Source organism: Stegodyphus dumicola, chromosome 10 (assembly GCF_044657685.1).
Source record: "Stegodyphus dumicola isolate Sdum_Otavi_A_Nest chromosome 10, ASM4465768v1".
In the NCBI taxonomy this organism is placed as follows: Eukaryota; Metazoa; Arthropoda; class Arachnida; order Araneae; family Eresidae; genus Stegodyphus; species Stegodyphus dumicola.
Window position 1 is genome coordinate 183,199,902 of NC_140777.1, and position 22,658 is coordinate 183,222,559.

At 32.7% G+C, this 22,658-nt stretch overlaps 2 protein-coding genes across 4 annotated transcripts; one reads left to right on the forward strand and one right to left on the reverse strand.

The window, feature by feature from the left end:
- Window positions 1–1,117: 1,117 nt before the first annotated feature.
- Window positions 1,118–20,397, reverse strand: LOC118179976 (splicing factor 3A subunit 2-like). Of its 3 annotated transcripts, none has more exons than XM_035349143.2 (3): window positions 20,200–20,397; window positions 13,491–13,660; window positions 1,118–4,371 (listed from the first exon to the last, which is right to left on the reverse strand). In XM_035349143.2, exons 2-3 carry the CDS (start codon window positions 13,642–13,644, stop codon window positions 3,356–3,358), a joined length of 1,170 nt encoding a protein of 389 aa, XP_035205034.2. In that variant the 5' UTR covers window positions 13,645–13,660; window positions 20,200–20,397; the 3' UTR covers window positions 1,118–3,355. The 3 variants fall into 3 exon arrangements, with proteins under 3 accessions (XP_035205034.2, XP_035205029.2, XP_035205024.2); XM_035349138.2 differs by having other exon boundaries at window positions 20,187–20,397; XM_035349133.2 differs by having other exon boundaries at window positions 20,145–20,394.
- Window positions 20,398–20,644: 247 nt separating this feature from the next.
- LOC118180006 (homologous-pairing protein 2 homolog) lies at window positions 20,645–22,405 on the forward strand. The gene has a single exon (XM_035349163.2). The coding sequence runs from the start codon at window positions 20,813–20,815 to the stop codon at window positions 21,452–21,454; it is 642 nt and encodes a 213-aa protein (XP_035205054.1). The 5' UTR covers window positions 20,645–20,812; the 3' UTR covers window positions 21,455–22,405.
- Window positions 22,406–22,658: the final 253 nt, after the last annotated feature.

Consider the following 22,658-nt stretch of genomic DNA (forward strand, 5'->3'; position numbering starts at 1 on the left):
ACTTCTAGTGTGGAATGGCCCCTCCTCCCTTTCCTACCTCCATGCATCGCTTTCCAGAAAGTTATTTTTATCTCATCTAATTCTGAGACAGTTGCCACTCCGAAAAATGAAATAACGTTTTCCCAGTTTTTAATTAATAACTCCGCCGATTATTGTCGTACGAAGATGAGACCGGTATCGATGGATTTGTTGATTTTTTTGGAATCCGCTGATATGCGATTCGAATTTCAACACAGCGCCGTTCCCGAGATATTCGAGAAAACAGAATTTGGCACTTAGCCAATTCCCTAAAACAGGGAAAACCCCTGAAATAAAGTGCAAAACGTAGGGAAACGTAGGGGAAAATGGGTTTTTAATTAACATCTCGGCTAATTAAAGTCGCAGGAAGATGCCAATGGTCAATATGGTGAGCCACGGACATTCTGAATCCAACGGTACCTTCCGCTAAGCTCTGCACCCAGCCGTTCCGGAGGATATGATGTTACAAACACACAGACAGAGTCACACAGATTTTAATAGTATAGAAACAAATTACAAGCCATTTAAGATAATCTAGTGACTGGCTCCATAGCTTATACTAACGTTAAATCGACTGCACACAGCAAAGCCGAGCCGAGAAATATCAGTATAAAATGAAACGTGTCGAACACCGAACTAGAGAGCTAATTTTAAACTTGCAGCATAAACATGGGAACTAAGTCCACTAATACTTTTTTGAACTCTTGAAACACAGCTTTAATACAGCTTCTGAAACATGCTGAGAATTTGAATCTACATGATACAAAATTTATATTCCGGCAGGAAACTGAAATCAGGAGGAACAGGGAAATGAAACTAAAAATAATTGGTTACAATAAAATAAATTCTTACATATTTAATCTGAATTACGATCCACAGCTAATGCAAACGGGGCATTTTGAAACAATACACTCTTTTTCATTTTCCTTATATGTAGAATTCACCATGCACTTAACTAGAGCAGTAGCTTTAGTCCTTCCATGTTCAGGTTTCTGGCTATGACAGATCGGAAAACCTTGACAAGACAAAGAACTAGCACAATTAGCATATGATATTGGAAAACTGTGTTCCACCAAAAATAATATAAAAAAAACTTGCATTTTGAACTAAATAAATTTTATTTTCATGCAATTTGATGTTTTTTAGATTTCACATGCCATATTCAGTCATCATGATTGAGAGGTCATGAATACAATAAAATTTTCTGAAAACTTTGAAGCCCATAAACATGGCAACTCTTCACAGCAAATTTGTATCCTGAAGAACTTTGTCTTTTTGGAAGGAACACGGTCAGTATATTTATCAACACTTTTTAATACAAATACACGTGATGGTCACACATACATGTATTTAATAGCTTCAACAGGCAATTCAGTAAAGTCTGACATGGCTCATACAGTATGTGCATATAATGTTACAATTTGAGCTGATATGATATCCTGGTTAAGATATCAGCACAACCGTTGGAGGTGATACGATATATTAATCATGACACTGGCACTTTCATAAATATTGATCTTTCACTTTTGCTCACTTGTATGCACCAGTCATGCGATAACTTGGCATTTTCTATAGCAATTTATGTAACATTCATAATTACATAACAACGTAGGAATCGGCAATTATGGAAAACCCACAATAAATAGTTGGCATACCTAAATAATCAGTATCATATTTTAACAAAAAGACCTACTAAAGATACTTGTCTGTCTACGAGTAGAACAACCCCGCCACAGTGTCTGGTGGGTGGCGGTCGCTATAGCAACAGGGCTAGTATATTTCAAATAGGGGCTGAACCAAGGGTTGCTTTATTGTTATTTTCTTTTTGGCGACTGTTGGTTGAAGGGAAAACAGTTTATAATTTAAGTCTTCAAGACACCCCTAAGGACAATGGGTCAAGGCTCATTTCTATGGCAAGCTGCAGACTGGTATGACTAACTATTAAAAGCAGTTACTAAAGAAAAATGGGATAAATTGGAAACATTTGTACAATGAAAACATTAATTTAACCATTTGTACAATGAAAACATTAATTTAATCCTATTTTAAACTAATTTAATCCTAGTTTATTTAATTTTTAAATAAAATCAATTAATTTAATCTTACGAAATAATTAATTTAATTCATTCCAAAACACATAAAAGGCGAAGTTTTAGCTAAAAGATTTCTATGCTGCTATTCCAGCTCCAGACTAACTGGCGAAAGCTTTTTGTATGATAGACAGACTGTAATTGTACATTACTGTACACTATTCAGTAATGATAAAATCAACTTTGTTGATTGAACAATGAGTGAAACATTTTTTCAATAATTGCAATTAATTATTATTTGCCTTAATTTTATTAACATCAATCTTATATAGTATAATAGCAACAGGGCTAGCATATTTCTAGGCTAGTATTTATATTAAAATTATTATTATTCTAGGCTAGTATTTATTATTAAGTCTTCAAGACACCCCTAAGGACAATGGGTCAAGTCTCGTTTCTATGGCAACAGACAGCTGCAGACTAACTGGAGAAAGCTTTTTGTATGATAGACAGACCGTAATTGTACATTATTGTACACTATTCAGTAATGATAAAATCAACTTTGACGGCTAAACAAGAAGTGAAAATTTTTTTCAATTACTGCAATTAATTACTACTTGCCTTACTTTTATTAACATCAATTTTATATTGTGTAATAGCAAAAGGGCTAGTATATTTCAAATACGGGCGAACGTTTTCGGCGACTGTTGGCTGAGGGAAAAACAGTTTATAATTAGGCTTCAAAACACCCCTACTGACAACGGGTCAAGGCTCGTTCCTACAGCAACAGACAGCTGCAGACTAACTGGCGAGAGCTTTTCTAATGATAGACAGACTGTAACTGTACATTATTTATTGTACACTGTTATGTAACAATAAAATCAACTTTGATGCCTGTGAAAGAGTGAAACATTTTTTTCCAATTATTGCAATTAATTATTATTTGCCTTACTTTTATTAACATTAATTTTATATTGTGTATTTATTTATAAAACAAACTAATTTTTATACAACTGATACTACTGCTAAATAAAAATAATTTTTACTTGCTCATTACTTCTTTATTCCCTCTTTTTTTTAATAGTATTTTATTTCACGGAGCCTTTAGCAGATTACAAGCGAAATTATGTTTGATGAATAAACCATGAAATATTCAATTATGATGCTCTACTGATTGAATTACAACCGAAGATTAAACAAATTTAGTTGAGATTAAATACAAATGTATAATGTTATACACCTTGAAGAAACAATTTGAACTGATTTCATTTTTTAAAGTACCAAATATCTTAATTACATGGCTAACATTACTTTTCGCCATCTGATAATGGAGGTGAAGGTGGAGAGACTGGGGGAGATTCCACACGTGGTGGCATTGGGGGATTTCCTGGGACTGATGGAGGTGGATTTGGTTGTGTTGCTGGTGGAGCTGGAGGAGCTGGAGGAGGAGGAGCCGTAAATTTAGGCATTGGAGCTGGAGGAGGTGGTGGAGCAGGAGCAGGAGCACTTGTAGGTGGCGGTGGAGGACCTGGTGGACGCATCATAGGAGGTGGAGGAGGAGGCACAAAATTCATATTCATCGGTGGAGGTCTTGTTTGCATATGTTGAAACTGATTCATTGGTGGTGGAGGCATAGAAGGAAAACTAGGAGGTATACCACTTGGCAGAGGTGGTGGTGGAGGCATTCCCATTGGTCTGGGAGGAGGTGGCATCATTGGTGCAGGAGGTGGAGGAGGAGGCATATTTTGAGGTGGTGCACTTGGACGTTGAGCTGGCACTGGTCCTGGTGGAGCATTAGGTGGTGGTGGAGGAGGAAGCTTGATAACTTTGGGCTCTACTTTAAAACTAAACTGAAGAAAAAATTGTTTAGTTTCTTTGTTCCACATAACCCAAAATTTGCCTTCACTTTTATCAACTTCACGACTTGGCACCTTAAAAGCGATGGTCTCGTATGGCTCAGCAGCAAATAACAAATATTGCCAACGACGATCTGGAGGTTCAACCTTCTGCTCATAAGCAGACATGAAACGGTGCCTTGGAGCAATACCTTCACCAATTTCAGGATAATCTATCTGGAAAAGCAAGCTCTGTTGCCCTGTTTCTTTTTCTCTTTGTTTAGTAACTCTGTAACCAGGACGTCCGATCTTGGCAAATTTCTTTATGTCAACACGAGGTTTAGCAGGTGCAGGCTGTTGAGGGGATTCCTTAGCTTCTTTAGCTGCTCGTCGTGCTAGGTTAGCTTGATGTTTCTTACCTTGAGTATGTGCTAAATAACTTCCTTCATTGTTGTGAAGAGTAAGACAAAGTTTGCATTCATATGAACCTGCAGTATACAGAAAATTAATTGCAGAAGTTTTAACAAAAGACAAAAATAAAAATTAACACAAACACATACGTATAAATGCATATTTATCAATGAGACTGACACAGCACAGCATTAAAATTATCACAATAGATTCAGTTGTATAAAATATCGAAAACAACATGCCTTAGTATTCCAATATTAATTCACAATTATTCCAGTGTTGAATTTCAAGTAAGCAGTAGATGCCCCAACACCATACAGTAAATTAAATTTCATATTTCAAGCCATATAACATGAATTCTTAACAATTCAAATATATTCCTACATATTAAAATGACTGACCAAATCAAATTATTTCTACATATATTTTGTTAGAATGTTCTCAGCTGTGAACTAATATAAAATGAAATAAGCTGACTGAAATTTATTTACATAAAAATGAAAGCTCATTATACAAGAACCTAACGCTTTAATATAAACATTACATCCTTATTTATTATGTACATATCTTTGCTTCCTCATTTATCTACATTTTAAACTTCCTTTTTCCTCCCTTAATTTCCTTAATTTATCCTCCTTATATTTTTATCTTTGTGTAGAGGAATTCTAGATTAAATAAATCTAGCACAGTATAATGCAATATATCTTGGAATGAAGTTTATTTAATAACTTTAATTAATAATGAAGCTCTTTACATTTTACAATAAATAAAAATTATCTACAATTTAACATTGTAAAAGACAATTTGAATACTTATTTTTATATTATAAAAATTAAACATTCATAAAATTTAATAACTTCATCTTTTTTTTGCCGACCTAAAAATCTATGCTGTCAAAAAATAAATGTCTCTTAACTGTCAAAAATGTTATTACTTTAGTAGTGATTTTTAGCACAATATTTATATGTTCAGTATTGATGCAAGCTAGCATGTTCTATTAATAACTGTATTTACAACTGTCTCCAAATAAATATTTTAGCTTAAGTCTCCAAACTTCCATTATCTACAAATTAATGCTATGCTACTTCAGTAAGATGAAATCACAGAAATTGGAATTTTATTCTCTTTCATTAATGCAGCAGTGACCAAAATGGGTACAAGTGCACCAAAGACAGAACCTTATACTGCAAACTGTTCATAAATTTGACTTAACATGTTAAACTTTAAACATTAAAATTAAAATTATTACAAAAACAAATATAACTGAATGAACTTAATTTTCCTGTTCAATAGTGATGGTGCCTGATGCTGACTTGTCACTTCAATTTAGTCAAGTTTTGCTTATATAGTTAGTCATCTTAAGGTGAATACTAGCATCTGAATTTTTGGCCACTTGACTATTAAATTGTTCATAATTCTAAAAATACTGCATGCAGATTAACTTAAAGGAATAAAAATCCTAAATGGAACACAAGAAAAGCACAATTCAATAACTTTTCAAAGCAAAAAATGCAAAATTTACCAACATATACGAGTAAAAAAAAAAAAGCAGCTCACCGAGCTGGGTAAGAGCGCGGGTATAGTTTTGCATTTTCTTGGTATTTAAAGTTTAGGTTAGCATAATCGGGGACCACCCATTTTTTTAGTGTTGTTTAAATGACAATCTGGTTTAAAGAATATTTGTTCTGCTCTTTATTTGTATTTGCTTTTGAATTTCGGATTTGCATATAATGGTTTCAGACCAATTTGGTTTTTTTTTTTTTTTTTTTAATGGTCATTTTACATAAGTTTTATGGCTTTATTGAATAGTCAATTTGGCACAATGTTATGTTTTATTCTTTTTCTAAGTGTTTCGAAAGCGTGTTGAGAAAATTCTGGCACATTTGAGATTTGATTTTATATGAATTTTAATCTGAACCTGGAGAATGAAACATGTTTTCGAAATACATCGACATTACGAAACTTTAATTCATTTTCCCCTGATGAGTTCTGAATTGGAGTTTCAGTAAAAGGAGATTAATTTTTACATTTTTATTATCTAGTACACATTAAATCCTCAGTTTTCCATTTCTTTGTAACAGAAAAATTCCTTTCTACAGATGCCTGTCCGTAGAACAAGATTAGATCTATATTTGCAATTTTCCGTGTTTGTGTCTAGTGAAAAGACAAGAAATTAATGGGAAGATAATGACAGTGCTACCATGCTATATCTTGAATATTGACTAAAGTCTTACTCCTGTGCATCACCCACAACTGAACACAGCAAAAAGACTTCTAGGACCAAAATCAGAAAATTCAAGTAACTTTATTTTCACTGTTCTTCCAAAAATTTTCCATAAAATAAGTTTATTTTCTTATAACACTTTTCCTATAATAATAATACACTTTCATTACACATTAATACCACGAAAACATCTTTCTTTTGGTCATACTTTTCTAGAATCTTCTAGAATTGTAGATTTATAAATCTTGATTTCAAATCCTTGTAAGCCTTTCAAGGCGCAAGGTGAAAAGTGAATTTTTAAGAGGAAACTGACACATATTTGAATATCCTGAGACAATTACATCGGGGAAAAAACTCTTATGAAAAAATATATAAGAAGAAAAATGAAATTAATTTTAAAATGACTTTTTTGATTTTGCTAAGTAGCACTTCAGAAACCAAGTTTCATAGCATTTATTATCTTACTTATTTCTCAGAATCAAAAAATTCCTTAGTGGAACAAACTGAAACAACAAAATGGAAAGTATGTGACATAAAAAAATAAAAGTGTTTTATTTTAATGTGATTTAAAAAAAATAATTTAATGTGATAAAGTTAAAATTTTAATATTTTATCATCCTTTTAACGATATTTTTTAATTTTATTATGTTTTTAAAAAATTGTCGAAGAATTTGTAAATATCTGGATCAAAATTTTGTACACAAATTGATCTTGAAATGGCCAAAATTTTGATAAACTGCCAAATTTAGTATTACATAATAAACAAAATGACATCTCTAAGAGGGAAAGGATGTTTTTGATGCATAATTTTATGAACATTCTCAAAATAGAATAATTTCGAAATGTTAGTGTTTCAATCCAGGCAGGACCTCGTGCCCTATCAAGAAATAGGAAAGAATTCAAATGATATCGCATCGTAGAATCAAAACATAGAAAAAAATTGACATGTCATTTCAGAAAAAGTCCAATTTTGAGTCAAAATACCCATGTTAGAATGATGCTATATACCAGGGTTGGCCAAGCTCCTTGATAGTCCGAGCCATTTTTCAAAATTTGAAATTTTTCGTGAGCCACATGTAAAAGGTAAGCAAAAAAGGTTTTTTTTTTTTTTTTTTTTTTTTACAGAAATTATATTTATTGAAAACATATAAATAAAAGTACAAAATATGTGTAATGAATTTAACTATTAAAAACTAAACACATTTATTTTACTTCTCCTTATAATTCTTTAACACACTGACTGCCAATCACGCACTGGCACGTGACGTTTTGTTATCAGCAAAAAGCCAATCACGCGCCAGCGCGTGATGTGGGGTGATGTCTCAGCAGCCAGTCGTGCGCTGGCACTCGAAAATCCTATACTTGTTATTTATTCTCCAGTTCATTTGGCATTGCATGCAGGGCATTTCTTCTGGTATTGGCATGGAGTGAAAATTAGAAACTACGTATAAATAATCGCGGTTTCGAAACTATTGTTTTATTTTTTATTAAAAAAATAATCTTTTAGTATGAGTTATAGAGATGATAGAGCAGGGCCTTCGCACAAGTAAAAAATAAAAGTTCAATATAAAAAGGCTCTTACGGATGATGAAATAGCAAATTTGTTGGCTGAGCTATCGGATGAGTACCCGAGCGATTTTAGTTATGACAGTGACGAAGAATTCGTTCCTCCGACTGGTACCCATGATATTTCGGATTCTGATGATGATGAAGAACGAATCATGCAAGAGGCTGCATGTCAGTAGAATGATTCAACTATGGCGGAAAACATTACTTGGGAAAACGATTCAACATCAATGAAAAAATTTCCTTTCATAAAATCCGAGTGTTTGCTCCAACCTGTTTCAGGTAACAATCCTATAGATTTCTTTTGTCATTTTTTCACTGATGGTATCTTGGAAGAAATAGTTACTGAAACTTATGATTATGCTCATAAAGTACTTGTTTGCAAGGAAAAAAAAAGAAACATTCTCGCATCAATGCTTGGAAAAGCACCACAAAAGAGGAACTCTTGGTATTTGTGAGATTGATCATACATATGGGAACTATACGAAACAACCCTATACAAGATTACTAAAAAACAGATTCACTGTTTGGTTTACGTATATTTTCAGAAAATATGAGCAGGAATCGGTTTTTGATGTTACTGAGGGCATTGCACTTCGTAAAAATCCCAGATCAGAATAGAGCTTCCAAAGGATCAACCGTATAAAGTAAGAGATATGGTGAATTTGTTCAACGCGCGAGTATCTGAAATACATTACCATAGCGCATAATTAAAAAATTCTTTAATAAAAGGCTTAAATAATACTTAGGTATCACATAATTATCTTTTATTAATATTTTTAAATCATATTTCTTATAATAAGTATGTTGGCATCTGGATACAATTTACTTCCATATGGGTGGCAATAATTAGTGACTAGTTATTGCCACCCATATGGATTTAACTCTAGTGACTGGCAGTCAATGTGTTAAAATTTGGTGAATAATTGGTGACAGCACTTCTCAGTAATTTTTTGAGATGCTGGTTAGTTAATACTAATCGGTGCTTGGATTTCATGAATTTTAAAGTGGAATAAAATGATTCACATAAGAGTGTTGTTCCGAATATTGAAATAATTCGACAAGCAGCCTTTTTTAATTCAAGATACTTCGATTCTGGTACAAATTTCCAAAATTCAGTAATGGGTGTCGACTTATATTTTAATTGTACAGCTTGATATTCTTGCATCTCTATTAATTCTAACTCTCCAGATGCTTTTTGGGTCATAATTATATTGGAAATGGAAAGCTCCCCTTGAATTATTATTATGTTAATTTCAAATAGATTCAGAAAAAAATCAAGAGACGATTTAAAATATTTCAAGTCTTGGAATCTATTTTGGAATTCTGTCAGTATTTCTTCTAGCTTTTTTATATACTTGTTGAGGTTTTCTTGTTTAATATTGGAACAAATATTTTAATTGGAGGAAATAAACAAAATGTTTTATTTTTAATGTCCTTTTGAAAAGTTGTAATTTAGTTTGAAAACTAAATATGCACTGCGAGAGGTCAGATATTATTTTATCTTTCCCCTGCAATTGAAAATTCAGTGTTTGCAAATGTTCCATGACATCAGTCAAAAACATTGTCTTGTAACCACTTGTCATCCTCTAATTCTGAATAAGTTATTTCCTTTTTTTTTTTTTTAGAAATGCAGTTATTGGACCAAGCAATTCTACAAATCAATTTAATATATTGTAGCTAGATAACCATCTAACAATGGAAAAGAAATTAATGTCATTTGGAAGAAAAGAAATTAATGACCTCCTTTAATTCTTCAAGGAAATTTTTGAATTTTCGATGATTTTTTCCATTGGTGTGAATGCAATTTACAGTGTGTAACACTGTCTTTATAACATCCGGATATTTTGTAACAACATATTCAGTGAATTATGCAGTTAATCGGTATGAATTGTGGAATTGGAGAATCATCTCTTAAAAAGCCCAATAAGACCAATTTTTTTTACCCAGCACTGTCAGAGCTCCATCAGTTGCAATGCTTACAAGTTTATTAAGAGGCACATCAAAAGTTTTCATTATGGAATCTAATGCATTTTTAATATCCACACCGCGGGTTGACTCTTGAAATGCTACTAAATTTAATAATTCTTCTTTAACAACGAAATCAGGTGAAACAAAACATATGAAAACTGCCAATTGTGGGAGATCTGTGATATTTGTCGATTCGTCAAGGGCTAAGCTGAATGCAATACAGTTCTTCAAATCATTTTTTAAATTATATTCAAGAGATGTATTAACTACAGTCATGCGTTGTTCGGTTGTGTGTCTCGAGATGGGAATTTGAGAAACAACTTTGTGCTATAATGCATTATCTGGATCTAAAACTTTAAGCACATCTTCCAAGTTTTTTTTTAATAAACTCTCCCTCTCCATACGGGCATTTTGCATGAGCAATATTCCAGGCAATAACAAAACTGGCTTCAGCTTGATTGCTAAAGTCATCAAAATTGATTATTATCTTGTGTATTTAAATTTGATTTTAAAGAAGCAAGTTTATCTGATCTTAATTTGGAATTTGGTGGATACTGATTAGAAAACTGAGGATGATTGGTTTCATAATGTAGACGTAAATTGCTAGCTTTATAATTTTTGACTGTAGAATTATAAATAACACATAATGCTTTTCCGTTATTTTGAATAGAAAAGAAATTCTCCTCCCACTCATTATTAAAACTTCTATTTTCATGCTCGTATTTTCTTTTTTTATTTTCGTTCTCTGTCATCATATTTTTAAAAGAAATAAATAAAAAATTTAGAAAAATACAAGTTTTGTGTTATTAAAACAATAATACATGTTACATACTACGAAATAAATTATAGTTAACTTACCAAAAATTCCAGATTACAAATTATATCCGTAGCAAGAGTGATACAAATTCTTTCCTCCAGAGCACAATGTCAACTGTCCGTTGTAATGAAAGTTTACAAATTCAAAATCGGTCTGGAGTCGCATTCAGACATCCGCTGGACACCCTTCAATTACACATGCTTTTGAGCTGTAACTACTGTATACTGATCACTCTCAAAACCCACATTCGCTTTAAACACTACAGACCGGAATTCCAACATGCATCCATTGTGCACCCATTGTCAATCCAACACATATCCATTGTCAATCACTGAATTTGCATATTTCAATGCAATTTTGTATTCAATTGTATTTAAGTAACTTAAATAACTATAACACTAAACACTGTTGTAACATTATCTTAGTGAGCATATGTGTTCTCATTATCCTTTAAATTTTGATGACCAGTGTTAAGCAATAATTACACAGAAGATATCTAATTTTAGGCAATACAGTCAAAAGTCGTTAATCCGGACTCGTTGGAACTTCGGTGATTCCGGATTATAGATCATCAATTTAAATCTGGTAAGATGGCATGCAGAAATTACAAAATTAAAAATATGAAACCGTAATTTATGAAATAAAGAGCGATTATGATCTAACAGGTATCAAAATTTACAAAAAAAAAAAAAGAGATAATTATTTATTTGTTTACTTTCTTAAACATTTCTTTCAATGCGCGCATGCGTAAAGCATACATTACACATAGTCGAAATTAGAAAATTGCAACCAGAAAACTATTTGATGTGTATTCGTGATATTTATAATGACGAGGAATTTGACTTAATTGATATCAAAGATGGAGTACATCGAGATGAAATACTACATTTAGTAAGGAATTATAAGCTGAATTAAAAAAAAATCTGCTTTGAAGATAAGGATAGTGCTGACAGATCAACTTCCAGTTCATTGCGCGAACCCCCCCCCCCCTGCAGAGCAGCTTGAAATCGATAAACAGATTTCGGAATGGTTAAGAAACAAAGGATATGCCTTTATCCATTTTTTGCAGCAATTCCACTTTTTGTTTAATGTACTTCGAAACATACTTTCGCTTTGTAGATCCTTTACATATTAGTAAATATATATCGGAAATTCTATTTGACATAATCGAAAGTTCAAGCTTACTTTTATAAAATTGCTCTAACAGTCTGCAAAAAATAATAAGCCGGATCCAATTCAAAGATTAAGGAACAACGCAATCTGCAACATTAACAGAATTACATAATTTTAGCTTAGGTTATACCGTCCATTATACATTAAACGCGCATGCGTAAACGTATTCTGCGCATGCGCACACGCAAATCCGCAGCCGTAAAGGTCTTACGCGCACGCGTAAACGCTATGCATGCGCAAAAAGTTTGTAGCTTTGAGGTCCGGATTATGGGTGTCCGAATTAATGACTTTTGACTGTAATAACCTACAAGATATATAAATATATGACTGTTAAACAGCATATCAAACATGCTGAGGTGGCAAGGCTGAGACACTTAGCCTAAGTAAAATATCGCAAAAACACAAAATTAAATTTATTTAATATATTATACAAGGTGCGGCAAGGAAACTACCTTATTTTAAAAATGAATAACACAAATAGTATATGCAATATCAGTTTAATTTTGTTCAAAGTTATAGAGAGACATTTAAAGTTTTTTTTTTTTTTTTTTTTTTTTTTTTTTTATTACGGTTTAAAAATAATATCATTAAAGTGGCCTCCGTTCTGGTCAATGCATTGAGACAGTCGAGTTTTGAAGTTTCCTTCCACTTTTACCAACATATCAACGGGTATGTTGTCGATACCAACTTGAATATTGTTCTTGAGTTGAACCAGGGTCTTTGGATGTTAGAGATTTCAGATAGCCCCACAAAAAGAAATCACACGGGGCTAAATCAGGCGAGTGTGCTGGCCACTGACAATCACCTGGTAAGGAGATAAGGCATCCAGGGAAATGTTCTCCAAAAATACATGGTCCAATGATGCCTATTCTGAACAATGCACACCAAACAGTTACACGTTCTGCATGGAGGGGCTGCTCTCGGGAATTCGTGCCACACCATTATCGCATGCTTGGTTAATGCATACTGCAACCGGAAAGATGAAAATGAGCCTCATCACTAAAGAACTCAAGCGGCATCATGAGGCGTACTGTCAAGAACGGCTTTGCAAGAATTTTTTCGTGAAAGAAAATCACGAGGATGAAGTGTTTGCACCACTGCCAATTTATACGGATGAAAATGCAGTACGTTGAAAAGCACGACTCCACGGAGAACGTGCGCTCCTCTTTCGTCCACTCCATGATCGGCACTAAACCTACATGACATAAAACTTTAGATACCGCTCTTTTCAATAAGCGCCACCCCACCCTTCTCAGAATAAATGTCGGTAGGTATCGCGAGTTTCAAATATGGAAGTTTCCCAGCCGCACCCTGTATTATATTAAAGAAAACCAAGAAAGTAATAAAAAAGTATTTAGGATGAATTTTGAAATCACCCTGGAACATCTTAAAATTTGTAAACACAACTTTGATGTTTTGCCATGCATATAAGGAAAAAATTTTACCTAAATGGTTCTTCATAAAATATGGGTCTTTATTTAGGTCAATAGTTTCCAGAGCGAGCTGTCGAAGCCTCTCTCTCCTGTCTCGATTTGTTTCGGACCATGATGCAACACCTCCAGTACCAGTTTTACCTCCAGCACGATGTTGGAAATCCATATTTTGACTTTTAGCTCTAAAAAATTGTAATTAGTGTGATAAATGGCAACAAATAAAACATGAAAGCATGCAAAGATATAAATGATAAAAGAATTTAAGATTATTAATATTCGCAGGAATTAAAAAAACAGATTACATTAGGTTATATTTACAAAGTTGGAAAGCATAGAAGCAATGGTAAATATTAAGAATATCATTAACATATGGAGAAGGATGGGAATAATAGCTCAAGACATTTCGGTATCCTCTTTATGTTTATTACAGATCTGATGGAGATTAAGATTTTCACCAAACTAAAACACAAAAATTTTAAATTCTTTCATAAAAGAGTAGATTTATTTAAAATACTTAACTACCCCAAAAAATTTTACATACCTTAAAATTTAAACTGTACCTGAATTAACAGAAATAATGTTTAGTTCATTTGTATCACATTTATAAAAAATAAATAAAAAAATTTAAAAAAAAAACGAAATCAACATTTAATTTTGGACAAAATTAAATCATCAATTAATTCCTTTGTATCATAAAATTAGCAAAGCATTGTTTCTGGCATACATCTAGTCAAGAACTCGATTGATTTCAAAGTCAAACAGACAGAGGTCCCTCTTCATCAGGAGCAAAGAAATCTGCAAGACTTGAAAACAGTGGGTGTAACAGTCGTATTTATACCCTATTAAGGCAGTAACGCAAATGAGAAGGTAGTGCTATCTGTTGGCAAAAACAGTAAAAAAATTTAAAAATTAAGTTAATATAATTTTAAAAGCATTAGGAAGGATTGGACTTAAAGTCATTAACTAAAGAAGATAAATCTTTGTGAATAGGAAAAGCTTCAAGAAAAATCCAATTTACCAACTGAAGAACTATGAAGAAGCTTTCTGGATAATTTCTGCAGACCCAAAGTCAAAATTATGATTGAATTCCCAACTATGATTAGAAGTCGAAAACTTAATTTCGCCTATTCAGATGCAAGATTCATGTTTTTTTATACAAAACTTTAATACTCTTTTAGTTCAGCTGATATATCTCAAACAACAGTGATGTGATATGCTATAAATTTCCCAAAAATTAAAATCAGAAATAGAATCTTTAAATATCGAACTATGGGTTTTATTGATAGACGAGAAAATGACCTGAAAATTGAACTTCTCGAGAATCCATGTACTTTCATAACTGACAGAAAGATGAAATGAAAGCATGACAAGGTTAATGTTTATCACATTGTGATAAAACAACAGTACCTACACCCATCCAATTTTGAATAACATAATCTTCCACCGAATAATGGGTATCTGGAAGCCCTAATTCGGAATTTGAAATTTGGCAACACTTTAGGGATAGAGCAGTATAAGCCTTCATAAAAATATTTTTATCTCCAGTGTGGGAGACTATGTATCAGAAATTCTACAGATATGCTTTAAAATGATAAATATTTTGTGATATTGCTGTTAAATTGAATTTTATGCTTTAAATGTGAAGAACATGATATTTAATAAATAAAAGTAATACACAAAATGTTAAAAAACGCCCCTTTAGTAATGTAAAATCAAAACTTTTAGATTTTTTTTTCCGTTTTAATAAAAAAAATTTCATTTTATTTAAAACAATCTGGCCTGTGATCTGTTTTTAGATCATGCATTTGCCCTGCATGCTGTTGGAGCTATAAACCACTGACTGACATAACAACACAATGAACATATTATGTTTACACAATTCGCTATTCCCAAACACCAATACTACTTTAATAAATTTATCGTGTTATTATGGAAAAATAGGTTAGCTATTTATCATGTTATTATAGAAAAATAAGAAAGCTATTATAGAAAAATAGGTACTTACAGAAAATCCCATTGACCATTTTTGCCTATTAAGGAAAAGATGCCCAACTTAATGATTTTTTGCTAAAAATGGAAAAGTCTTCTTCAAACATGCTGGGTTGCGTGTAACCTTGATTACAAGTGTTAAGTGTAATCAAGGCCATGATTTTCGAGAAAATTAAGATATCAGAGATTTCACTAGCTGAAAATTTCGTGAAATTTGGTAAGTGAAAAATTTCTGCTTTTTTATTATTATTTGAGGGGGAAAAAAAGTATTTCGCGAGACTTATATTTTCTTACAAAAATTAAAACTTAGGGGAAAAAATTGCTTTTAGAGTATATCTCCTTAATAAAAAATGATAGAAATGTTTAATGAAAAATTAAATATAAATAAATGATAATATAATAAATTTTTAAAGAAAAATAAGAATAGAATGTTTTTTCTTGCATTTAGTAATTTTTTTTTGGGGGGGGGGTTATTTAGCGCTGTCTCTTGTGGTCGATGGGATTTTCCATTAAGTACTGAAAAATACACTGGTTATCATAAATTAAGGAAAAATGACAAAAATACTGATAACTCCCTTAAAAATAAGCCAAACCGTGTAAAATTTGAATATGTTACCAAGTAAGAGTAACTGAGTAAAACTGCAATATGCAAATTAGTGACGCAGCACTCGGAATACATAATCTGCAAGGAACATAAAAGTTCATGTTTGAAAGCAAGCCCACATATTTTACTGTGATAGTGACGTCAGAAATCTGAGATAGCCAATTCGTACCAATGACTTCCAAGCATCATTTGCCCGCAGAACTACGATGGAGAGCCATTGGGAGACTAGAGGCAGGACAAAGTCAAACAGAAGTGGCCAGATGGCTAAATATGAATCCTTCTGTGGTTCATAGACTTTGGAGAGAATTTCAAACCGCAGATTTGGCTATGACTGCTATGACAAGCGCCGATGACCGGTATTTAATATTATCTGCACGCAAGAATAGAGCCGCTACTCCAACTCTACTTAGATCCTCCCTTGCCATAGCCACCGGAAGGTTGGTGTCAATGTCAACTGTGCGTAGAAGGCTTCACGAAGGTGGTCTGCATGCGAGGTGACCAGCCATTTGCGTGTCGCTCATGTCATGCCATAGGAAGGACCGTTTGCAGTGGGCACGACATGTCCAGTGGACGACTGATCAATCGAGAGCTGTTCTCTTTACGGATGAGTCCAGGTTTACTCTAGAAAGTGACAGTAGGCGTCATTTGATATGGAGAGAACCTGGAACCCGTTATCATCCGTCAAACATCTGTGAAAGAGATTCATACGAAAGAGGCAGTGTCTGTGTTTGGGGTGGCACCTCTTCGGGTGGACGCACAGACCTCCATGTTTTTCCAAGGGGAATCACAAATGCTCAGGTTTATAGAGATGACATCCTTGAATATGATCGCCTCTAAAAGCAGTACAGCACATTCTGTGATGTGGGATGCTTTCAATTATGCTGTCCATCAGTTCCATAGGAAGCAAGAGTCATTGCTCTTGCAAAGCAGTTGCAAACGCGGCAAGGGTTTGAAGGAGCGGATTGAGAGCAGCTAGACGTCTTCCTAAAGCATCCCAAACGTGCTCTTTACCCTTTCGCTCCAAATCGTTCAGAAACTTCAAATTAATCTTACTACATTCGGCCATTCTACCGTCTAAAGAATCAAACTAACACACACCACAAAAACACTTACAAAACATCCCACGATTCAAAATTTCCCAGAATCATGCACCCGATTACGTCACAGTAGGGTTTCCATAACATTAAACTACTCAGGCTACCATAAATGAAACAGCAACTTGGCGATAAATCAAACAACAACTTCGCCATAATACCTTAAAGTCTACTCTACCCGGGTTTGTTTTTCACGGAAAGACAGGTACACATTCATCTAAACGTTAAATAAGTTAAAAATTGATTTTTAGTATAATTTTATTACTAAAAATAAAATTTTTGAGATCAATTTTCTGCTGAATTTGTTGTTCAGATACATAAAAGAAGTGTTGAAGCTTTCTTATTTAAGGCTCCAGTGGGCTATGGCACAATTTAAGCTCTGATGTGACCCTAAGTGATCTCATCTCACGTAAACTGCCATGTCTTCACTACAAAAATCTACTTCTCTCAGTAATTATCTACATTAATTTCAAGTTAAATCTTAATATGGAATGTAAGTTTAAATGCAAGAATTATTTCAATTCGCACGAACTGCTCACTCAGAAATTGCGTACAACCACAGTACTTTACTATTCTCATTAGAATTGATGAATTTAAACAGACTTTGAATTTCCTATATTTTCATCTTCGGGTGAGTGGTGCGAATGCACACTATTTGAATTAATTACCGTGAATGCCCTTACGGCATAAAATTACTATCTGGTAAAAATGCTATGCAACTGTATACCACTTTTGAAAGAAATGATCAATGATCAATCCGATGCGAAATGGTCGCAATCTATTTTGAAAATGTGGAGTAAAAGGTTACCAGCAGGAAAATTCAGTTTGGCATCAGTTGTACCCTTTTTGATGACTTAATTGCCTGCACCAGCAAAATGGAAAAAGTACCAGAAGTTCATTACAACTTTGATAATGTACAGAAATTCCAAAAGATGCTGAAAAATTTTTTAATAATTTTTGAATCTATACAGTTCAAATGAAAAAAGCTTTACATACTATATCATTTCGGATGATAAAAAATATTTTACAATTTCATACTTCAATAACAGCAGAAATGTTCATTTTTAAGTAAGGGGCATTCAGAAAATAACAAACAATATAAAATTTACATTAAAATTAGACAATTAATCCAAAATTCAGTTAATCTATATTTTAGGGTGCCCCTTGGATTATCGCCAAGTTGTTGTTTCATTTATCGCCAAATCATTATTTTATTTATGGTAATGTAAGTAGTTTAATATTATGGAAACCCTATTAAGGCGTGTTTGCAGTGAACTCTAACCGGTAATTTGCTTTAGTTATTTCATTAAAGATGTTATGATTGTAAAAATAAAGAATCTTTAAAAGCTAGTTTAATCTCACCAATTAATGATGGCATTACATTAAATAAAAATATTAATAGTTTTTCATCAATTAAAATTACATTTAACAAGTAAAAAGCCTTTTACAAATTTGACCTGAAAAATTCATTTTATTATAATTCCTAGTAATATGATACGATTGATTTCCAATCTCTATTATACTGTGATTGACCTTACAGCTAACGATTAGCGTTCTAATCAAAGTTTTGCAATAAAATCATTAAAAACAGCTTGTTTTATTTTAATTAAAAACTGATCCCATCACATGCATGTAGTTAGTATGTACTTCATATACAAATTTGTTGTATAATACAAGGTGTGGCTATTAATTTCCAGAACTGCTCTAATAACACCAGAACAGATGATGTGAAAAACATAACCTTTTAATATGTTTTGAAGTAATCCCCACCTGCCATAATATACTTCTGTGCTTGGCTGTATAAGTTGTGGAAATGACTTTTAAAGTCCTCTTTCAGAAGGCTCATCAATGTTGATGTCACGTTGCATGACAACGCCCTCCCCCACATTGCATTCCCAGTGAAGAGGTTTTTGACCAAGCATGAAGTCGCGGAGCTGTATCATCTGCCGTACTCTCCTGATTTGCCCCCCCCCCCACAGACTTTTTCTTGTTTCTCAAACTCAAAACTGTGATCAAAAGAACACGCTTTGTGGATGACAAGACATCAAGAATGTGACGTCAACATTGAAGAGCCTTCTGAAAGAGAACTTTAAAAGTTGTTTCCACAACATATACAGCCGAGCACAGAAGTGTATTACAGCAGATGGGGATTACTTCAAAACATATTAAAAGATTACGTTTTTCACATCATCTGTTCTGGTGTTATTAGAGCAGTACTGGAAATTAATAGCCACACCTTGTAAAATAGCTCACAGCAATTCATTACCTGTTTAATGAAGAAGACTTACCTACTTTCTGGAGCAAAATAACAAGTACTGCTTTCTATAGTGAAATAACACGTAAACAAAAATGTTTAGATAAAAAAATTTCAAAACAAACTTTTCACTGAAAGAATGAGAAAAACTAATACACATCACCTCAAGATTTAATTAGTTTTTTTCATATAGAAAATAAATGGCATTAGGTTTCATATTTAAATATTATTTCACAGTTACTGAAATAAGTACAATGCAACTACTTTCTGCATTTGAACCAATGCATAGAACCGACATACAGGATGGATTTACTTTCCATAATATAAATGCTTCAGTAATCAAATAATAGTCGAAATTAAAAAATTTCAAATATTTTTTTTTACTTATATGTAGTTCTAGAAAATGTGTAGTTTAGTTATTAAATATTAACATCAAACAAGAAAAAGAATGAAAACGAAAATTCATCCTTATAAATTTGGACAGTTTGAACATATTTTTCAGAGCAAGTAAGAAATAAATATGTAATTAAAGAAGAAACTGGCAAAGGAACTAACAAAGAATTATAAATATTTCAAATTCATTAGTAATAGGTGCAGAGAAAGGCGAAAGAAGTTTAAAAAACAACACAAAAACCTTCCATTAAGAATTCATTATAATTTACAATAGTTACAGTCAGTTTCCAATAATTTATATAATAAAAAACTCAATTTCTTATCAAACTTACTTTTAATAAAGTTAAAAATGACTTTATAAGATCAACACATACTTTAGAAACCTACCAACGCAAGTATAACAACTGAAAGCAGACAGACAGACAAAGTTGGCAATTGTCTTCTTTTGCACACGCTGAACATGCTAGATTGACAAATGAGGCTAAGGGTACACAACCAAGTAGAATGATTATAGATTGTTTAAAATTAGGCCAATATATTTCACTTCTTACTAGTATACTACTTATATACAACGATGCATTAGGGGTCTTTAGTTGATGAGACACTATGCATTACATTATTCACACTCCTCTTCCATATTCTCTATATAATTTATGCTTATAAATAAATTTTTATATAGTCTGGGCTTTTATTTTATTTTTAACTCACTTTTTGATCTGGTATTATAAACAAAAATTCATATCATTTGCTACGAATTTCTTTTTACTATCTCATCTATTTGCCTTTCCTTCTTATCTGATTTTTCACCTTGCGGGCATTAAGACTTAAAATAACAGGTGCAAAACAAGACACCTTTCTACATTGAATGAGGTTGTAAATAGGCGCGAAAGTTGTTTATGGTACTCGTTAACTACTTGTAGTACTGGAAATGTGTAAAAATATATTTTTTATGTGTGTGTTGAATTTTTTTTTTTTTTTATTTTGAAGCATTAGAGTAAAAATGAGCGCAAAGTCAAACAATGCTTCTGTTCCAAATGATGTTATGGACTATTTAGTTGGTCAGAATCGCCCGTACAGTGTTATTGATATTTTTAACAACATGCACAAAGACCATAGTAAAGCTGCAATCATCAAAGCTTTGGAGCAGTTGACTGCAGCTGGAAAAATTAAAGAAAAAACTTATGGTAAGCAAAAAATTTATTTTGTTGATCAAAGTGAATTACCTGTTGCTCAAGATTCTGATATAAAACAAATGGATGCACAAATCAATAATCTAGGACTTACATTAAGCGAGATTCAAAGAATGATAAAAAATGCTGAAAATCATCTTGCGACTTTGAATAAAAGTTTGACTACTGAAGAAGCTGGCGTAGAGTTGAATGCTTTACAGAAAGAAATTCCGTTACTTGAAGAAAAATTAAGTGCTCTTGAATCAAATTCTGATTGTGTCAGACCTAAAGAAAGAGAAGCATTGCATAAAGATAAAATTAAGTACTCTAAAGAATGGCAAAAAAGGAAACGTCTTGCCAATGATATGATTGATGCCATTTTAGAAGGCTACCCTAAAAGTAAAAAAGAATTGCTTGAGGAATTGAGTGTTGAGACTGATGAAGATGCAAAAGTTTCTATGGAAAAGTTTTAATTTTTCTAGTTCTTCATTTCTATACTATTTTACTGTATATTTGCAATAAAAGTATAGAGTTTATTATAAATATGTAATTTCAGTTGAACTTTAAACACTTTTTTTTAAATGTAATATATTCGTGGTAAGCTCAGTCACTAAGAATAGTGGTTGAGTGTTTTTAGATATGGAAAAAAGTGTAGAAGATTTTTCTGTTATGTTCTATAAATTCATTGAGTGTGAATTCAACTATTATCTTATGAACTGTAATGCTTAACTCTTTCGCATTGAGAGACAACCAGATCTGTTTTCATCAAACATCGAAAACACCCGTGTTTACGAATTTGTCTTGGAATGGATTTTCTTTCCCCCTGCCTAGTAAATAGCTACAACATTAACAATAACCTACTTAAGGGAAATGAATGCTGCTCTCTTCGGGGTTTTTCTGCGGTTTCATCCATTGTGTGCAGTTTCTCCTTAGGGCCGGATTGCACCTGCGACGTCAATAGCTTTCCGTATTTCTCCTTTAGTTGCTTCAAAAGAATGATTGACATGTCTCTTAAAACTCGTGAAACCAATGAGCCATACACTAACGTGGAGGGGGAAAGCACTAGATAGAAAATAAACGAGGCGTTGGGCCGGTTTGCCGTTGCCTGAATGAACGGGCGTCACGGGCGACTTCGATGCGAAAGAGTTAAAGTATCTAAGAGTGATTTATTTAGTAGTGATATACTTCATATGATAGATATTATTTCAGCAATTTTTCTGTACATATTAAGTCGCAACTTTCAGGTTTGTTGATTTAATTTATTTCAGGTATTTATACATTCTGTTGAACAATATTGTTTAAAGCATTTATTTGATTCTGTATTCGTAAACTATGTATAGAAAAGTTAAAACTAATAATGTTTTCGAATATGTATTGAAATTATATGTAAGAGTTTTAATAAATATTGATCAGACCCATGATAACAGATTTGAACACCCAAGCCAAATCTCAAAGCTGCAACATCAAAGTATTGTTTTTTTGCATTATTATATTCCCCTCCTCCTAATTTCTTATCTGAAGCAAATCTTTTATTCTTACTCTACATTAGAACTCCAATTATCTGGATCAGTTGGGGCTGAACCCCATTCAGATAATTGGATTTTTTCCGAATAAACACTTTAATTAATTACTGTATGTTGAAATGGAAAGAAAAAAAAACTATTTGGCTAATCTTTG

What these genes read in the sequence shown, in the direction of transcription:
- LOC118179976 (XM_035349143.2), bottom strand. Translation starts at nt 13,644, where the DNA reads ATGGATTTCCAACATCGTGCTGGAGGTAAAACTGGTACTGGAGGTGTT. An exon ending in TTTTATGAAGAACCATTTAG is followed by an intron (nt 4,372 to 13,490) that starts GTAAAATTTTTT and finishes TGTATACTGCAG; the next exon opens with GTTCATATGAATGCAAACTT.
- LOC118180006 (XM_035349163.2), top strand. Translation starts at nt 20,813, where the DNA reads ATGAGCGCAAAGTCAAACAATGCTTCTGTTCCAAATGATGTTATGGAC.